The sequence below is a fragment of the Melozone crissalis genome, unplaced genomic scaffold (genome assembly GCF_028551555.1).
Source record: "Melozone crissalis strain CALT ecotype California unplaced genomic scaffold, PUWL_Pcris_2 ptg000018l_1, whole genome shotgun sequence".
Classification (NCBI taxonomy): Eukaryota; Metazoa; Chordata; class Aves; order Passeriformes; family Passerellidae; genus Melozone; species Melozone crissalis.
The window spans coordinates 11,281,780-11,297,920 of NW_026535796.1; the positions used below are offsets into that span (position 1 = coordinate 11,281,780).

At 41.5% G+C, this 16,141-nt stretch overlaps 1 protein-coding gene across 1 annotated transcript in view; it reads right to left on the reverse strand.

Moving 5' to 3' along the window:
* Nucleotides 1-299: 299 nt before the first annotated feature.
* LOC128936512 (mucin-5B) overlaps nucleotides 300-16,141 on the reverse strand; it is a 41,906-nt gene continuing 26,064 nt past the window's right edge. The window contains exons 28-47 of the mRNA XM_054275503.1: nucleotides 15,362-15,517; nucleotides 14,022-14,114; nucleotides 13,159-13,400; nucleotides 12,467-12,644; nucleotides 11,924-12,174; nucleotides 11,322-11,505; nucleotides 10,609-10,801; nucleotides 9,771-9,949; nucleotides 9,125-9,194; nucleotides 8,852-8,973; nucleotides 8,449-8,480; nucleotides 7,831-8,008; nucleotides 7,153-7,257; nucleotides 6,463-6,503; nucleotides 5,785-5,907; nucleotides 4,772-4,867; nucleotides 3,338-3,466; nucleotides 2,432-2,471; nucleotides 1,834-1,957; nucleotides 300-1,290 (exon numbers count right to left, since the gene is read on the reverse strand). Coding sequence (XP_054131478.1) covers nucleotides 1,116-1,290; nucleotides 1,834-1,957; nucleotides 2,432-2,471; nucleotides 3,338-3,466; nucleotides 4,772-4,867; nucleotides 5,785-5,907; nucleotides 6,463-6,503; nucleotides 7,153-7,257; nucleotides 7,831-8,008; nucleotides 8,449-8,480; nucleotides 8,852-8,973; nucleotides 9,125-9,194; nucleotides 9,771-9,949; nucleotides 10,609-10,801; nucleotides 11,322-11,505; nucleotides 11,924-12,174; nucleotides 12,467-12,644; nucleotides 13,159-13,400; nucleotides 14,022-14,114; nucleotides 15,362-15,517 — 2,711 coding nt within the window. The 3' untranslated portion in view covers nucleotides 300-1,115. The remainder of the gene's footprint in view (nucleotides 1,291-1,833; nucleotides 1,958-2,431; nucleotides 2,472-3,337; nucleotides 3,467-4,771; nucleotides 4,868-5,784; nucleotides 5,908-6,462; nucleotides 6,504-7,152; nucleotides 7,258-7,830; nucleotides 8,009-8,448; nucleotides 8,481-8,851; nucleotides 8,974-9,124; nucleotides 9,195-9,770; nucleotides 9,950-10,608; nucleotides 10,802-11,321; nucleotides 11,506-11,923; nucleotides 12,175-12,466; nucleotides 12,645-13,158; nucleotides 13,401-14,021; nucleotides 14,115-15,361; nucleotides 15,518-16,141) is intronic.

Sequence of the window (16,141 nt, forward strand, 5' to 3'; positions counted from 1 at the left end):
TCAGTAACACCATGATGAGACAGTACACATCAAAGAACCATGACATCTGCTGGAAGGATTTATTATGAAAAACAAGCAAATTAAAGATTCCTTGGGGCTCAAGAGCTGCAACACTTTAAAAATGGAAAGCTAAAGTATAATGAGTATCGTATCTACTTGGTCAGTTCAAAAGCATTCCCTGCAAAACAATTCTCAAAAAAGCCTCCTCAGCAGGCTGCAGGACACTAAGAAAGTCACAGTCTTCAGTTCTCCTTCAGGCCACAAAACACAAATTGCTCAAATAACAGAACCATCTGCCTTCCTTGTGCACTCTCAAGGTATTGTTGGCTCATCTGGATCCCTGTCCACATGAAATACTGTCACCAATACCACTGGGCATGCTAGCTGAGAACCAATTATTTGTAACACAAATCATAGTCACGCAACCAGTAGTGAGACTGAACTAACACACAGATCAGGGATTGATGCTGACAAATAATAAAAACCTCCAGTGAGACATGGACTCCCAATAAGGGTGCAAATATATTCACTTTGTAGTGTACATGTAAGAACCATGTTTTTACACTCCTGATATAGTGCTCCCAGTGAGGAAGGGAAAAAACCACCTTGACTTCCTCCAGTGACCCAGAGTCACAGCCAAAGTGGATTTGGGACCACTGGGGAGAAGAACAGAAATGTGGCCCAGAGCCAAGTCCTGCCTCTGGGTGAACTGCAGCTGTGGAAGTGATTGTTGTTTCACTTCTAAGGGAAATGAAATACATGTGGTTATGGTTTAAAAATGTGCACTTTCTTCAGGCAGGACTTTTGAAAGGCATCAGCTGTCTCTAGAGTGTCTTGCAATAACCTTGGTGTATATATCAGTGTAAGATTAAAGACATCAGCCACTTTGCCCCTTTAGCAGCATCACTGAAACATGAGAACAAGTCCTCTTTGAAATGCAGTTTATTCTACAAACATTTAGAGTAAAATCTTAGCTGATTTCCATAACTGCATATAATACCAGAAAGAAAAAGCACTACTATGGTCATTTGAAGGTTACTCACAGCTGTTTTCTAAACTACTCACTTGCTAGGGAAGGATTAAATGGGTAATGAAATGTTTCCTTTAGTTTATACTCATGTTATCCTCTTTGGGCATTTTGTTTCCACACATCCACATTCATCTATGTACATATATGTGAACTGGACTGTTTTATGGTTTGAGCAAACCAGCTCCACCTTCACTTTGTGACTTCTTTTTTCATGGCAGCAAGTGCATTTGTGTTCCATTTCACTGGCCTCCAAAGAATACCTATAGAAATGAGATTTTTCATCAGTCTGCTGCCTGTGGTCTTCCCAAACTCATCTGTACTTACTGCTCCAAACGCACATACTACTAAGGAGCAAAATTTCATGTCTATTCTTCTGCCTATTCATAACAGCCTTTCCTCAGGATCCTATTGGCCATGCAGGGCCAGATCCTTTGACAACAGTGGGGAAAATCCCAGTAACTTCAGTGGATTTTGGATTAGGCCCATTCTAGCAAGACAGAAAGGAGAAATTCATGCAGAGAACAAAAGGCAGGAAAGCCTCCTAGAGCTGTTCAAAAACCATACAAGGACATGCTTAAGAGCAGGTTCAATAAATGTAGCTGACATCTTTCCCAGGGGATCCATTTTCCTGACTAAGATAAGGCACTCTATCACACTGAAGCCATTGCTAATGACTGTTCTTCTCCACACCCAGTTTCCCAGCAAACAGCAGGAAGGGGACAAACAGTAGCAGCCCACTGGTGACAAGAGCCCAGGAAGACAAGCCACAGACGAGGACAGAGAGAGAAAGGCTTCCTACTTACACGGAGTAGGTACTGCACATCCCTTCACAAAAGGGCACTGGGACAGGAGCAGCTGACTTGCAGTTGCCATGGACGATGTACTGCTCCTTCACATTGCGTTTGCATTTGTGTGGGAGGTCAATACCTGGGCAGAAGAATGCTTCTGTTAAGCTTCTTCAGACTGGGGAACAGATGTTTTGAAAGGTATCTGCTAGTAAACCAAGGACAATTCATCCTAGTAAAATTTCTCACAGTTCAAATGCACAACCAAACCCACAAATGAAAGTGCAAAGAGGCATTAATTCATTTTGCTTGCTTTGCAGATGCAAGAACACAGAGAATATCTTCTACAAGTTTTCTTATCAGGAGTATAGTTCAAGCTAACAGTAATTCAGTTATTTAAAAACACAGAAAAGGAGATAAAAAATTTTAGTGTTCCCATTGGAAGAATAAGGTAGATTTTTAGTCTTGGCTGTGAGGTACAGAACAGTTCTGCTGCTGTAAAACTGTCTTTCAGTCTGTGGAATCTGCAGGCTCTCAATCCATACAGAAACAGGGCTACAAGCAGGGAAGGACCAAACAGTATTGGAACAGAGAAGCAGTGATTTAATGCACTCACATGTCTTACAACAGCCATCTGAAGACACCTCAACTGTCCCCTGTATTGAAAGTAACCAGAACAGTCAGTTCAGATGCATGTAGTCCTAAGCAGACAGTAGCAATGATGAGAGCTCAGTTACAGTCCCTCATCTCTAATCCATACAAATTCCTCATCAGACCTACTTGTGTACCAATTATATATAAAGCTGCTTAAAGAACCCAAACCAGAACAAATCACCCAGCAAGGAAGGGAGAGAATTTTCTTAGAACTACATATCCTCTCACAAGCCAGTTAAGATGCCCTGTAATACATTCCTGATCTTATTTAGGTCCTATTGAAGCCAGCTTAAAAACCCCAGCCAGAGACAGAGATTGACAGCTGTCCCTAGAATTGAGCAGCCTGGCCTGGACAGAGCCCACCCCAGAGCAAACTCAAGTACATGGCTGTCCTAGTCCTGCTTTGATCTGCTATGAAGTCCCAAAATGCTACTGAAAGTTACTGGAAACCACCAATAGCTGAAAGCCTGGGTATGAATATTACCCCTTGCTCATTCATGTTCCATTTCCCCGCTTAATGGAACACCACATATCAGAAGACATTTTGTTAATCAGTCCCACAAGGATCCATGGTGAGTTACCACTTGTTCAACTACATTTTTTAACACTGATGTTTCTCAAGTGATGAAAATCCTTCCTTGCTATTGCTCCAATACCCTTCTTTTTCAAGTTCTAATGCTTATCCCACAACAATGTAAATGGTGTGGGCTTGTTTGCAAATATTTTTGGCTTATTTCCATGGGACACAGGGCTGGAAAAGAACATTTCTTTCAAACAAGAAAAGATCAAGAAATACTCAGCAACTATAACTCCCAGGCCAGGATCAAGGCTCATTACAGAAGTCTTTCTCTGGCTGTAAAATACTTACTGGCACACAGTTTGCTTCTTCAAATGGCAGGCAGACCTTTATTGTACTAGTCAGGGAAAACTGGCCTGCTGATTCAGTGCATGTGTAGTGAGTACAGTTGTCATATGGGTCTTTATAACTCTTTCCAACCTGATAAAAACAGAAAAAAAAATTAAAAAACAAAACCAAAAACAAACAAAGACAAACAAAACCCCCAAGCCAATGGAGTATAGCAATAAAATTAGAAAACTGAAACAGTAATAAAGTCAATGAACTGGCAGAGACTGGGTTGCTCATATCACTCTGAAAGGACTGAGATGTCTGCAACTCATATCTACAAATTATGTACCAAGCTCACCCACTACCAGTTTATGCAAATTCACTTCTGTGGCCTCCCAGGGGAAAAGAATGAAAGAATGGCAGAATGAGCATAAAGGTATTAGCAGAAATGCCAGAAGGTAGGTGTGCTAATGTTTGTGGGCTGAAATATACACAAAAGAAAAATAACTCTTTCAATGGATTTCAGCAATTTTCTTTTTTAATATATGGAAGAAAATGAAAAGGAATGAAAGAGAAAAAAATGTCTTTGCAATAGAGACTAATGCATAACTGCAAAGCCTCCTCATGCATAGATAAAAACTATATATTGGAACAGAAAAATCTAGATTGTAAGATAAATTATCAAGGAATAAAAGGATGAAATGGAAAATATGTAGAACACAAGAGCTGTCAGAGAAGCAACTGCATGTAAGACAAGCCACTGGTTGAAACAGCATCATTAACCATACACAGGAGTAGCAGGCTGTAACAAAACCAAAAAAAGCTAGAATCATGAAGTCATAGTATCATTAAGGGTAGAAAAGACCAAGCCATATCATTGAGGGTAGGATCATCAAGCCCATCCCTAAAAGGCTCAGCTTCTGCCTACACAATGCTACATTCACAAGACATGATGTTTTAGCTGTGTGTGTTACCAAGTCACACAACACTACAGCAGCTGTGTCACTTGACTTCTGCCTCAGCAAATTCAGAACCAGTGGCAGCACAGCTGTATCAGCTTGCTCACACTGTATCCCTGTATCTTCAGGGCAAGACAATGAAACTGCTTCAGATGGGAGCAGTGTGATGTGAAGCCAGCACAACATATCTCTGCAAGAGCAGTATCACACCATATCACCATCCCTTCTAAATTCTTTCTTGCTATTTCATGTCAAGACAAGTGGAGGTAACATGACTTCCATTCCTGACAGAGAATATAATTGTCAGCATGGTAGTGCCTATGAAATGCACACAGCAGGGAACAGCTATATAAACATCTACATTCACTTTGGAAACACAGATATTTTTACATCTCCTTGAGGTCCTCCCAGCCTTGAAATGGATGGCACCGATTGAAAAAAATGCTGAAGTCTTTTTGATAGTTCAGCCTTGTGCGCAGAGCAAAGCAGTGCTTACCTCAATGGTCACATTGCCAAAAGGAAAATTTGCCACACATGCCACTTGCTGGCACTGGCTGCAGCACTGACCCTTCTCTTCCACGTAGCGAAAACCCTGTGGGAACAAAGTTTCAATTTATCCATCTTAAGCTGTGTCTTGTTGCTGAAGCATCTTTGGATCAAAGCTACACTGAAGATGGCAGAGGAAATGAGCCAGCCTTCTGGTTTCAATTTTGTTGTCTTTTGAAATCTGTTGGAACCACATTAAGCCTGACAATCAAAACTGGTAATTTTTCTGCCTTACTGAATAATGACTTCTGGGTACTTCAGTTGCTGTGAAGACCCTGTCATTGACTACTCTTCTCTTCAGACTAACACACAAAAGAGGTGAAATAAATTAATCTAGCACTTGCACAATCTGCCACCACTGCTTGGTCTGATATCACTATCTACAAGAACTACTGATGTCAGACATGTGAAGATTTTCTCCCTGTGTTTTAGGTACGCATTGGTTTTCTGCTGGCTGTGGGAGTGGCTGGCTTCAGTAAAAAGTGTAATGAAAGGTTTTGTCCATTTTTGACATTGGTGGTGCATCTGTCCTTATCTGGACATGAATGGAAAAGCAACCATCCTACTTATATTCAGTAACAGACTGAACAACTTGAGTGCTAATTCTCACAATAATGAGGAGCAGTTGAGTATTCCCCATCCACAAGTGAAAGTATCTGGAAAGATATAAACCACTGTGCAGTTTCCTCACAATCTTCATTTACGAGCTGACTATGGACAACATGAACAGAATGACACAAACATCTTTCAGCAGTCAGACTTTAACAGGTTTGCAATCATTTCCCCTCACAGCACTTTTCCAAGGGTGACCTCTTAAATTTGCTGGAGCAAAAATAACAGCACCCTAAAAAGGACTTTACAAAGCCATTAATAGAAGCGTCTACCCTGCTGTGTTGCACAGATGAAGCAGTTACACTGTCCCTGTTTCAACCCATCAGGCATTGTGGTCAAGGAGGTGCTGACCTGCTGACACGTGGTTTGGCACTGCACAGGAAGGCACTGGATGCGGTTGGTCTGTGTCACGGGATCCTGCTCATCCGTGCACACACAGTTCTCACAGGAGCTTTTAGGCACCATTGCCCCTGGCTGGAAATATAGAGGAGAGAGAAAACCATGACAAGAATTCAGAGGGTTCTGGAATTAACATCCCCCTGGCCTATTGAAAAAACTAATGCTTATGAGGTTTACTTTTGGAAGAATTTCCTGAAATGAATACACATCCAGATCTCTAAAACTTCACCACTGCTACCACAAAATGAACACAAGGCTGACATTCCTAAGTGTATCAGTGATGTTAAATGAGTTTTCATAAATTCCAAGCATTTTTGGACAGTTTGACCAAGCAGTAATCTTACAACATTCAATGAGCTTTAAAAATTTGTGTTTAATTACAATTATGACCCATTGACTCTGAAGTGTAGGCAAGATCTCTTTTAGTAAGCAAGTTACTGGTTTCTAGCATTACCTATTGAATAACCTATCCCAGAATCACAGATTGCTTGGTAGGGAGACTACTGGCAGGGAAGAATTACAAGCCATTCTAATCCTGCTCTTTGTATGAGTGTTGAAAACAAGAACTTCAGATAATTCTGACTCAAGCAACATTAACTCCTAGGAAGAAGTATCTGGAAGAAGGCCTACCTTAAATTCAACTCCTTCAGAAACACATACACCTTTTGGTACTGTAAGAAAAAAAAATGGAAAAGGTTGTGCTAGGAATGATGCAGTTTCTGTACTCCTCTCTGAATTGTGAGTGATTTAGAGAAGTCAAAGAGTAGAGCTGAACTTAATAGCCCACACAAGAGGGAGGAAAAAGCAACTAGTACATGGTGATATTTGGTATTCAGAAGCCCATATGTAGCATCTGCTTAGATGATATGCATCAAGTAGGGATAATTCTATACCCTGGTATTTTCCATAAAGTAAAATTTATTTGCCTTGTGGGTTTTTTACCTATACTTGAAATTACTTGAACTTTTCTTTATTGTGCTGGTAACAAAGCTAATGGACTTATGTGTGTGAATCTGGAAATATAATTTGGCAGCAGAGCTTCTGGATGGATTCAGTTTAACCATCATTCAGTACATGGTCAATAGCTTACACTCCCTGAATAATGAATACAGAGAACTCTAACCAGTTATTCTAAATAAAAAATAACACAAAACACAACAACAAAAAAAAAAAAAAAAAAGGAGGGGGGGAATAAAAGGAAAAAATAGCTCAATTGTAAAGGCTGAAAAGAAAGAGGCTTCTGCCATGATGTTACCTCATTTAGAAAAATCAAATACTTCAAAGAACAAATAAAACATCTTAAGGAAACAAGGTACTTACTACAGGAGAAGACAGGGCAACAACCATCCTCAGATATAGCAAGCACTGGCTGGAAACCTAAGTCACATCCTGTTTTGTTGATAATGCAGGTTTTTATATCACATTCTGCAATACACAGCAGAGACAAAGTAAGCCAAAACCTCCCATCCAGAAGTGTTACTTATGGAGAGAGCTTGGAAAAAACCATCCTATTACCATTGTCAGGATTCTCTGTCCTACATCTTGATATAGATACTGGGAATAGTCAGGTTTAGGAGCAGGCCACTCCTGTGCTGGGATGGGCATTTGGGACTGGGAGGGTGCAAATGCAAAGCTGAGGGCAAACATATGTCAGAAGCTTTAGGGAAGCCTCGAAGATGAACACATCCTCTCTTACTGGTGATGAGAGGGAAGGATCACCCTCTCATCTCAGAAAGACAAGAGCCAAAGGATCCTGTGGAACACCTGCTGGTCCCAATGATCCACAGGAGATTTTCCAGTGTAAATATCTGTCACGTCATGGCATTAATTTTAGAGAACAAGGTGGACCAGAGGAGTTATTTTTCTGCTAGCAAGAGCTCCTGGCACATAGATGGAAAAAATGACCACTCCAGTGTGCTGTGGGGCACCACATCTCACTTAAGGATTACTGATAAAGGCAAATATTGTCATATTACAGCAAGTGAAGGATCTGCTCACCACAGACTGTCTCTGTGCAGCAGGGGTCTTCCAGACGTGGTTTTATTTTGCGTACAAAGCCTTCTTTTGTGCAGTTGACAGGTGGAGATTTAGCACAAGGGCGGGGGAAGCAAGAGATGTTCAAGGTTGTTTCATCACAAGTACAGTATTGGCAGTCATGTTCCCAAGCCTCTCTAGGCTATAAAAACAAGAGGGATAGCAGTTCAGAGAGAAAAACCTGGAAGCATTAAATCAATGAATGCTTGCTGCAAGCCAGTGTAGGACTGAGCTGACCGAATTTATTGTGTAGGAAAATTGCAATTCAAATCCCAGAGGGAGAAGTGAAGAAGAGTAAGAAAAAATGGTATTATTTGCCACCTTCCTTTTCAGGTTTATGTGTTTCCAGGAGGAAAGCCTGATAGTTCTACCAGGAAACTGATTCCCACAAACTGCTGTTTCTGTTTCTGTACCTCAAGTCCACAAACAAGTTCTGGAGTTAATAAAATCTGATGTTCTCCCCAATGTCATTGCAGTTCACTGGTTTTTAAGCTTAGAAATAAAAGAAACAACTTATGCAGTCATTTTTGCAGAAGGTCACAGAACACAAACTATAAAGACAGTATTTTCCTTTTCTCTTACCTGTTTCACTGACCCATCTTGTGCAGTGCAACCTATAAAATGAATTAGATGTTACTTTAAAGGTAACTCCATCAGGGAAAAGAACAGAAGCAGAAAAACAGGAACAGAAGGAAGGAATTGAAATCTGAGAAACAGCCACCATGAGAAAGAGAAATTCAGAGTGCAAAGTCACAGGTTGTAAACACAAAAACATCATAAACATGCTATTCTTTGTTCTTTTGAAAGTTGCATCTTTTGCTTTGCAGGCAGAAGCTCTCAATCTGGAATGCTCCCAGCTTCCCCAGAAAGGGTCAGTAACAAGATCTCCCCTGTTTCCTCTGTACCCAAAACAACCTCCTTAATATGCACTTCTAGTCAGGCTCTGACCCCCATTTCCCATAGCACCATTTATACCATTTCTTACCACAAACTGACACACAAATGCCATCATGATCATTCAGCAGAATTTTTCCATCAGGACAGTAGCATCCTTCAACAAACACTGGTGTGCTATTTTGGGAAGGAAGGGTGTTCGTAACGACTCCTCTGCACAAACAGAATATAAATGAGAATGAATGAGAGGCAAAAATTGCCCAGGGCAACCATGGCATCTAAATCCCAAGGGAATGTGAACTTCAAATTTTCCTGGCAATCTTCACATTATGGACTTGAAAAACACCTTGTGGAAATGACCCACCTGCTGAAGCAAGTGTTTCTTTTTGCTTCCCCGCACGGCTTGTACACCTGATCCCGAGGACAGCTGGCCTCTGTGGAACATTGCAACGCACAAGTTAAGAAGCCCAGACCCAGGTGTACCCTCCGATGCAGGGACACGGAGGGACAAAGCCCAGCTACCGCGGCCAGCTCCCGGGTCGGCACGACGCGGCAACGGGGCCCTGCAGCCAAAGGGGCCGATGGCGCCAGCAAGGGGCAAGCGCCAGAAGCAGCAGGGCTCGCCCTGAGGGGCCCATGGGGCCAGCAAGGGGCAAGCGCCAGGACCAGCAGGGCTCGCCCTGAGGGGCCCATGGGGCCAGCAAGGGGCAAGCGCCAGGACCAGCAGGGCTCGCCCTGATTCACGGGGCGGCCCGAGCAGAGGGAAGCGGTGCGTTGCCATCTAGCGCCCAAGCTGCGGGGAACACACACAGCTCCTCGGCTGAGCTACGCAGGAGGCACCGTGGGGCTGGTTCCCCCTTGTTTTGCACCAGGTCTGGGCTGGAACAACCTCGTTGGTTTGTCCCTGCTGTTTCTCAGGTCCGGAGCAGCAGGGGAGGGAGGGCAGGGCAGACTCGCTTCTCCCCAGGGGGTGTTTTCCGCGCTAAGCCGCGGCCCGTTCCCAGGCTCACCGCAGCGCCCGCCCGCCAGGCCCCGCCAGGGCACGCAGACGCCGTGGAGGCCGCAGAGCGCCGCGTAGGTCTGCACGCTCTGGCACTCGCTGCTGGGCTGCTCCTCCGAGCACTCGCTGGCCACGCACGCCTCGTAGTACGGCTGGGGGGGCACCACGCCGTGGCACTCCGTCAGGGTCCTGCACAAAGCAGAGAGAAAAACCTTGGGCTACTTCCAGGGAAGAATTGAACTCAGAGCCAAACCATCCCCCCTGCTCCGGGCAAAACCTCAAGGAACAACTACAAATTGTTTTCATAGGCAACACACCCCCACAGCTTAATAAAGAATGAGCTTTGCCTGCCATTCTTTACAATGCTTTGAAAGGAAACAATATTATGTTGGACTGCTACCTGCAAGGGCTCCTGTGCAGCTCGTAGCTGTAAGTCTATATGCTGACGTTTTTATGCCAGCATGTTTGAAAATCCTGCTTTAAACCACAAAATTATTTTAAAAACAGACACATGTATTTGCTTACTATATTCTGACTGTGTTTCATATAATTCAGAGCTTTAAGATACTAAATTTTAGCTAGTTCCCACTTGCCCTCTCCAGAACTGACAGGCAGAGGGAGTGCCAAACAGCAGACACAATTAAGAGCGGACTGATTTTGCTGATGCAGCTTAAAAATATCTGCCAAGCTCAAGAACACACACATCAGTTCACAGCTCAGTTTCACAAGGTATGCAAAACTTTGTATTTTCTTCATATCCTAGAATCAATTCATCCAAGCCATTTGGTGAAGAATGAAATTACCCTGTGGATTTTTTTTTTTTCTGATACTTTTGGGAGTTGCCTTACCAGATGATTTTACACAGATTAGAAGGCACACAATGCTGATGGACCTCAATATTCGATGGCTGTGAGACACCAGGGTTACAGTATCTGTTGGTAGGATATGGGACTTTCCAATCTAGTGCCATCTTTTTGAAGGACTTGACAACCTCACCATTCCTCTTCATAGCATCATCAGACTTCTGGTTGGTGCAGGTACCTGGTAGCAATATAAAAATGACAGTTCAAGGACAGTTGATGCTGATGAAGCTGCTTTTGGAGAAAATCTGGGGGGAAGTTCTCTTCCTTGTGTGAAGGGAGCAACATGTGGGATCCTGGATAAATTCACACAAACTGTTTCTAGGAAGTGAAGGCTCAAAGAAACAGTTTGCCAACTACTCATGAAAACCAGAATTGATGTGTTGGCTGATACAGTTCTTCTGGTGGCCAGAATAACTGAGATGGCACAGGACTCTCCACATTTCCTACGTTCCTATATTAAGTAGATATGATGAAAAGGAAGGGCCTAGAAAAATTCTATCTCCATCCCCCAACAGACTGTGGACAGAATGAAAGATATGACTTAAAACTACATTTCCTGACAGTGTGTTTCCATTAAATGAATTTATTAACATTTGTGAGAAATAGTGAAGTTGCAAGCATTTAGAGATTTTACAAGAGAATGAGAGATAAAGGAAAATTCAGAGCAATAATTTTTGTCAGCTGATGAGGACACTCACCACAGAGTCCCATGGTATTGTTATAAAACTTGCTGAAAGGGAGTTTTATGTAAAATGCAAGTCGACTATAGGAGATGTATACCTCTAATTCAGGTATTTCAATTATGGCATAAAGGCCAGAACTGGTTATCCTGATACCATTCTTAAAAATGTCTGGAACAACTTTCTTGTCATCAAACAAAATCTAAAAGAAAAGAAATAAAAGTTTTTTATGGGTGCTCCTTCATTGAGTAAGGAACATGATTAGTGCAACTGGAAAGCAGAGTGGCACAAATTCAGACCTTAGGTGCACCAAATGGTGTCTGTCAGTCATTTAAGCAGTTGTCTAATATTCCTTGTTAATATGTTGCAATTTATATTTGAATACTCCTATCAGGACAAAAACCACAATTTTCAGCTATGTGATAATTTCTCAGATTTTTAGAATATACAGATTCTATTGATACAAAGCAAAAAAGAGAGAGAAGAAGCAAAGCAATTGCATTTCTTACCCATTCCATGTTTTACAAGCTTAATCCTTTGTCATCACAGGACATTTGGCAGTACAGTAATATAACTACAGCAAATTAACTTTGAGAATTCATTTAAATACAATACTTTACCAAGTTTGTTTCTTTTCCATGTTCCTTTGCTTGTGTCAGAATAACAACAGAGTTGGAGTAAAAAATGATGAGGGACATTGAGCAAATTGCCCCACCAGTGGCAGCACAGTAGTAATTGTCTATGTGAATCCAGAAGTTGTGAGAGTCAGGGTGAATTGACTTCACAAGGACATAGGTGCAGTTTTCTTTAAAATGGTAATATGCTCCATCAAAAGTCACATAATGCTCATTTCCCCATCCACTGCAAATACCTAGAAGACAGAATGACAGGCTTCAAGTTCGACTTCTGAGCTACCTGTAAGTACAAGTTGGTTTTAACCTTTTTATTTGCTTCCAGTCAGAGACAAAAATCCAGTTTGATAAAGAAAAATTACTCTAGCAAGGACATCTGCTTTCAACAGCCAAGATTTCAGATGGGATTTCTGTTCCATTGTATCCTACTGAATTGATATGAACATAATATAGATGTTGACCAGATAGACTTTTCCTTTTTGAGGCCCAGCTGAACATAACATTAATTTGAGGAATTCTCCTGCCACTTACACTGACACTCAGAGACTTCACAGCAACCGGTTTCATCAGAGTGTTTTGTGATTGGGAAACCATTGACACAGAGTTTCAGCTGCTGAGGTGGGCAAGTCATGACAGACAATTTGATATTGCTTCCTTCTCCCAGGCAAGTGGCAGTATGGCAGTTTCCAAAATTCCATGTTTCATTAAACTATTGATTAATTGGAAAAAAAAAAAAAAGAGGAGAGGTAAATAACAAAGCAATTTCACAAAATCTTTAAAATCACACACAGCAACTACATTCCATTCATTTAATTGTCTAGCATGGCAAAATTTGGTGTTTACTCTGGCTCTGGAAACCAGGCAATATGAACCATATAGGAATAAAGAGAGCCTTGATATCTACTCTTTTTGGTATATATGTTAGGGTCCTGAAAACTTCTGGTGGTAGGACACTGCCAGATGTGGCTCCCTAGTCTTTGTTCAGTTTAGGTAGCTCTGCTCACATACAATCATGTAGGTGCTTCAGGTGAACAGAAGAATCTTCAATTTATTCTTTCAGTGAGGGGTTTCTGGCATACTTTTAAATAAACTCATTCAGCCACACCTACAGTCCAGCTGTAGTGCTGGATACCAGCATCAGAGGAGAACACCAAACCTTGGCTGCAGGCAATGCAAGAATGGTGGAATCATGAATGATGAAACAAATCTCCAGAGTCTCTCACCTTTCTGGGAGGATTGAGTGCAAGACAATCACTCACAGAAGTCCTTGTGGGAGCAGGAACTTGGTTTGCTACACCAGGAGCAGGTGTTGGTGGACAGGTTTCAGAACGTGGATCACAGACCTTGAGGGTCTCAGAATGACCAGTTTTACACTCTGCCCAAATTAATTCAATCTGACATGATTTATTGCAGATGGAGTAAGCACAACGACCTGATACATTCACTGGCAGCGAAACATTTTCTCCTGCAAGGGCAAAACCCAAGCGTTAGCCTGAGGCTGCATTCTCAGCCCTGCATTTAACCATCTGTGCCCAATAGCCATGCTCAGGGGACCGTCTGCAGCTCCTGGGATTCAGTGGCTGAACTGGACAGCAATTCATCCAAATGGCAAAGACTGAGGGAGGGCCATGAGGCCTAATCTGAAATCCTGCTCTTAGGTACATTGGAAGGAATTGAAAATGAGAAGAGCCAATACTGATTAAATCAACAAGTGCATCTGCTCTTCACAAACACCAGGAGCTAAGTGAAGCAGGAGCTACTAACAGATGAGGAAGAGCCTTTCCTCCTCTGCTTTTGGAATATTATTGTCAGTTACAAGCTCATGTTCAGCAGTTTGGGATTAAGGGCTCTGCTCCCATCAGCAACTGCTGTAAGTTTCTTTACACCAGGGGTGTTCAAACCAGAACAGAGTTATTGGATATTGGGGAGTTGTGGTTCTGAAGGTGTTAGCTACAGTTCAAAGATGTAACAACTTCTGGTAATATCTAACTGTGACAGGCAGAATGAGCACTTGCTGAAGCACTTTTATCTAACAATACATCTTTCCATGTCAATGGTGCAGAAAATAAATTGCATGGTTTCTCACCCATTTGTATCAATTGTCCATTGTCATTGCAGAAGCAGGGAGTGGCTACCTCTGATGAGGGAGGTGCAGATGTTATATATTTCTTAAGTGGTTCTGCAGGAAATCAAATGAATTAGTATTTAAATCCTCTACTACTCTGCTTTCAAGCCCTACGACATCTCTTACATTCTCTAGAACTTCCAAAAAAATTTTTAAAAAATATTTTTTTGTTGCCACTACATTCTGTACATGTCCACACTGAAACCATCTTCTGTATTTATAAACACTCCCTCTATTACACAGTAGGGTGCTGTAATACTACATACACACCCTCCCACATCGAGTTATTTTTTTTCCTATACAGAATACAATAAACACCCCTTCCTGTGTCATTTTTTCATTTCAATTTAGTGTTTCTAGTCCTGCAGTACTTCACCTGACTTTGGAGAGGTGATTTCGAGTGGCACTCCATTTGGACTTTTAGTGCTTCCTTTCAAAGAAACTGTTGGTTTAAATAGAAACAGACCATGTAGATATTTTACTATGCCACCTACATTTTGCTTTCAATAATCCTGCCTTTACTAGGTACTACTCCACTGTATTTATTCAATTTTTTAACATTTTCAGTAATGGGTTCACTATCAAGTATTTAGCTCTTCCACTCACATGGGAAGAGAAGCTAACATTTGATTTTCTTTGTTGCCCTTGTATAGTTTGCTGCCAGGATAATATATATATAAATATATATATATATATTTTTTTTTTTTTAGCTGCTTATTTTTATTTGTAAAAATCATGTGGCAAATTCCCCACTTTTCTTTATATCTTTTAGGAAAAAGAGATAAAGAAATTTGCTGATTTTTCACATTACATTCATGCTGGAAAATGTCTTTTGAACAGGAGTTAACTGCCAGGAAGCTTTATTTTCATAAGAAAAGTGACCTGTATAAGACTCACTTATTCCAATGCAGAAAAACAGTACGATAAAGACCAGAGTGTGTTATGGGTGATAAGAAGGAGAACAAAAAGATTTAGAAATATGAAATATTGAGACTAATGACACCAGAGTGTCAACTGTGATATGCTCAAGCTTATTGTAAAGGTTGTATGAAAAATTGCTGAATCTTTCTATTGTCTCTTAACCTCATTGACAGTAAGGTCAGCAAGAATCTATAAGATTGCACTTTTGGTCCCCACCACAAGACCCACAAGCTCTGATCCCTCCGTTTTGAAGCTTCAAAAGTCTTAAATTCTGTTGTTATCCTAGACATGCTGGAGAAATCTTTTTCCAGGATGGACAAATCTTATTACCACTGTGGACTTCCACAGAATCACCACCAAGTCCCTTATCAATCTGGTACCTTGTGCTGGTGTAGTTGGAGTTCTGCAGTGGGTAAGGGTTTTAATGATCTGTCCATTAGGGCCACAGACAGCTTCACCACACCTGGTCCCAGACACGTGGCTGTACACAGTTTCATTTAAGGTGTAGGTCTTCCCATTGTAGCAGCACAGGCAAACTGAGGCACCAAAAGAGAAAATGTCATGGCAACAGAGGACACTTGCAATATAAATACAAGTGAAAAGCAAACCAAACTCTGCATTTACCCTTCTGAAGGTCACAATATCAAACATGAATTACCTGGCTAAGAAACTTTCTTAGTTGCTATTTGAGAAGCTGCACTGTGAGTCTATCTCATTCATTTAAAGTGTGTTGGATTTTTCTGGTTCCTGATGTTTCTTGGAGTCAGCTTACATGGAGGAATTACTGGTAGGTAAAAGCATGAGAACTGATACTGGCCTAACTCAGCATTGGAGCACAGGAGAACTCTCTCTGGGCAGGGAATGTGACTGGGATTATTGCCTTTCTGAGTGACAGAACACTGCCTCAGGAGGTGTTGCACAGCCATTTCCATCCACAAATGATGAGCATGCAGTGGTACACAATTGCATTTAAATATATGAGAAGTTCTCCAGATTTTGGAGACTGTACATGTAAGAACCAAAGGAAGTATGTCTATTACTGTAACAAAATCAGCTAAACTGCAAATGTCTTATCTACTGGGTCACCCTGTGTTTTGGGATGTGCTTTCTCCCAGATATGGGAATGAACTGATACTGTACCTTAACCAAATGTGTCCTTT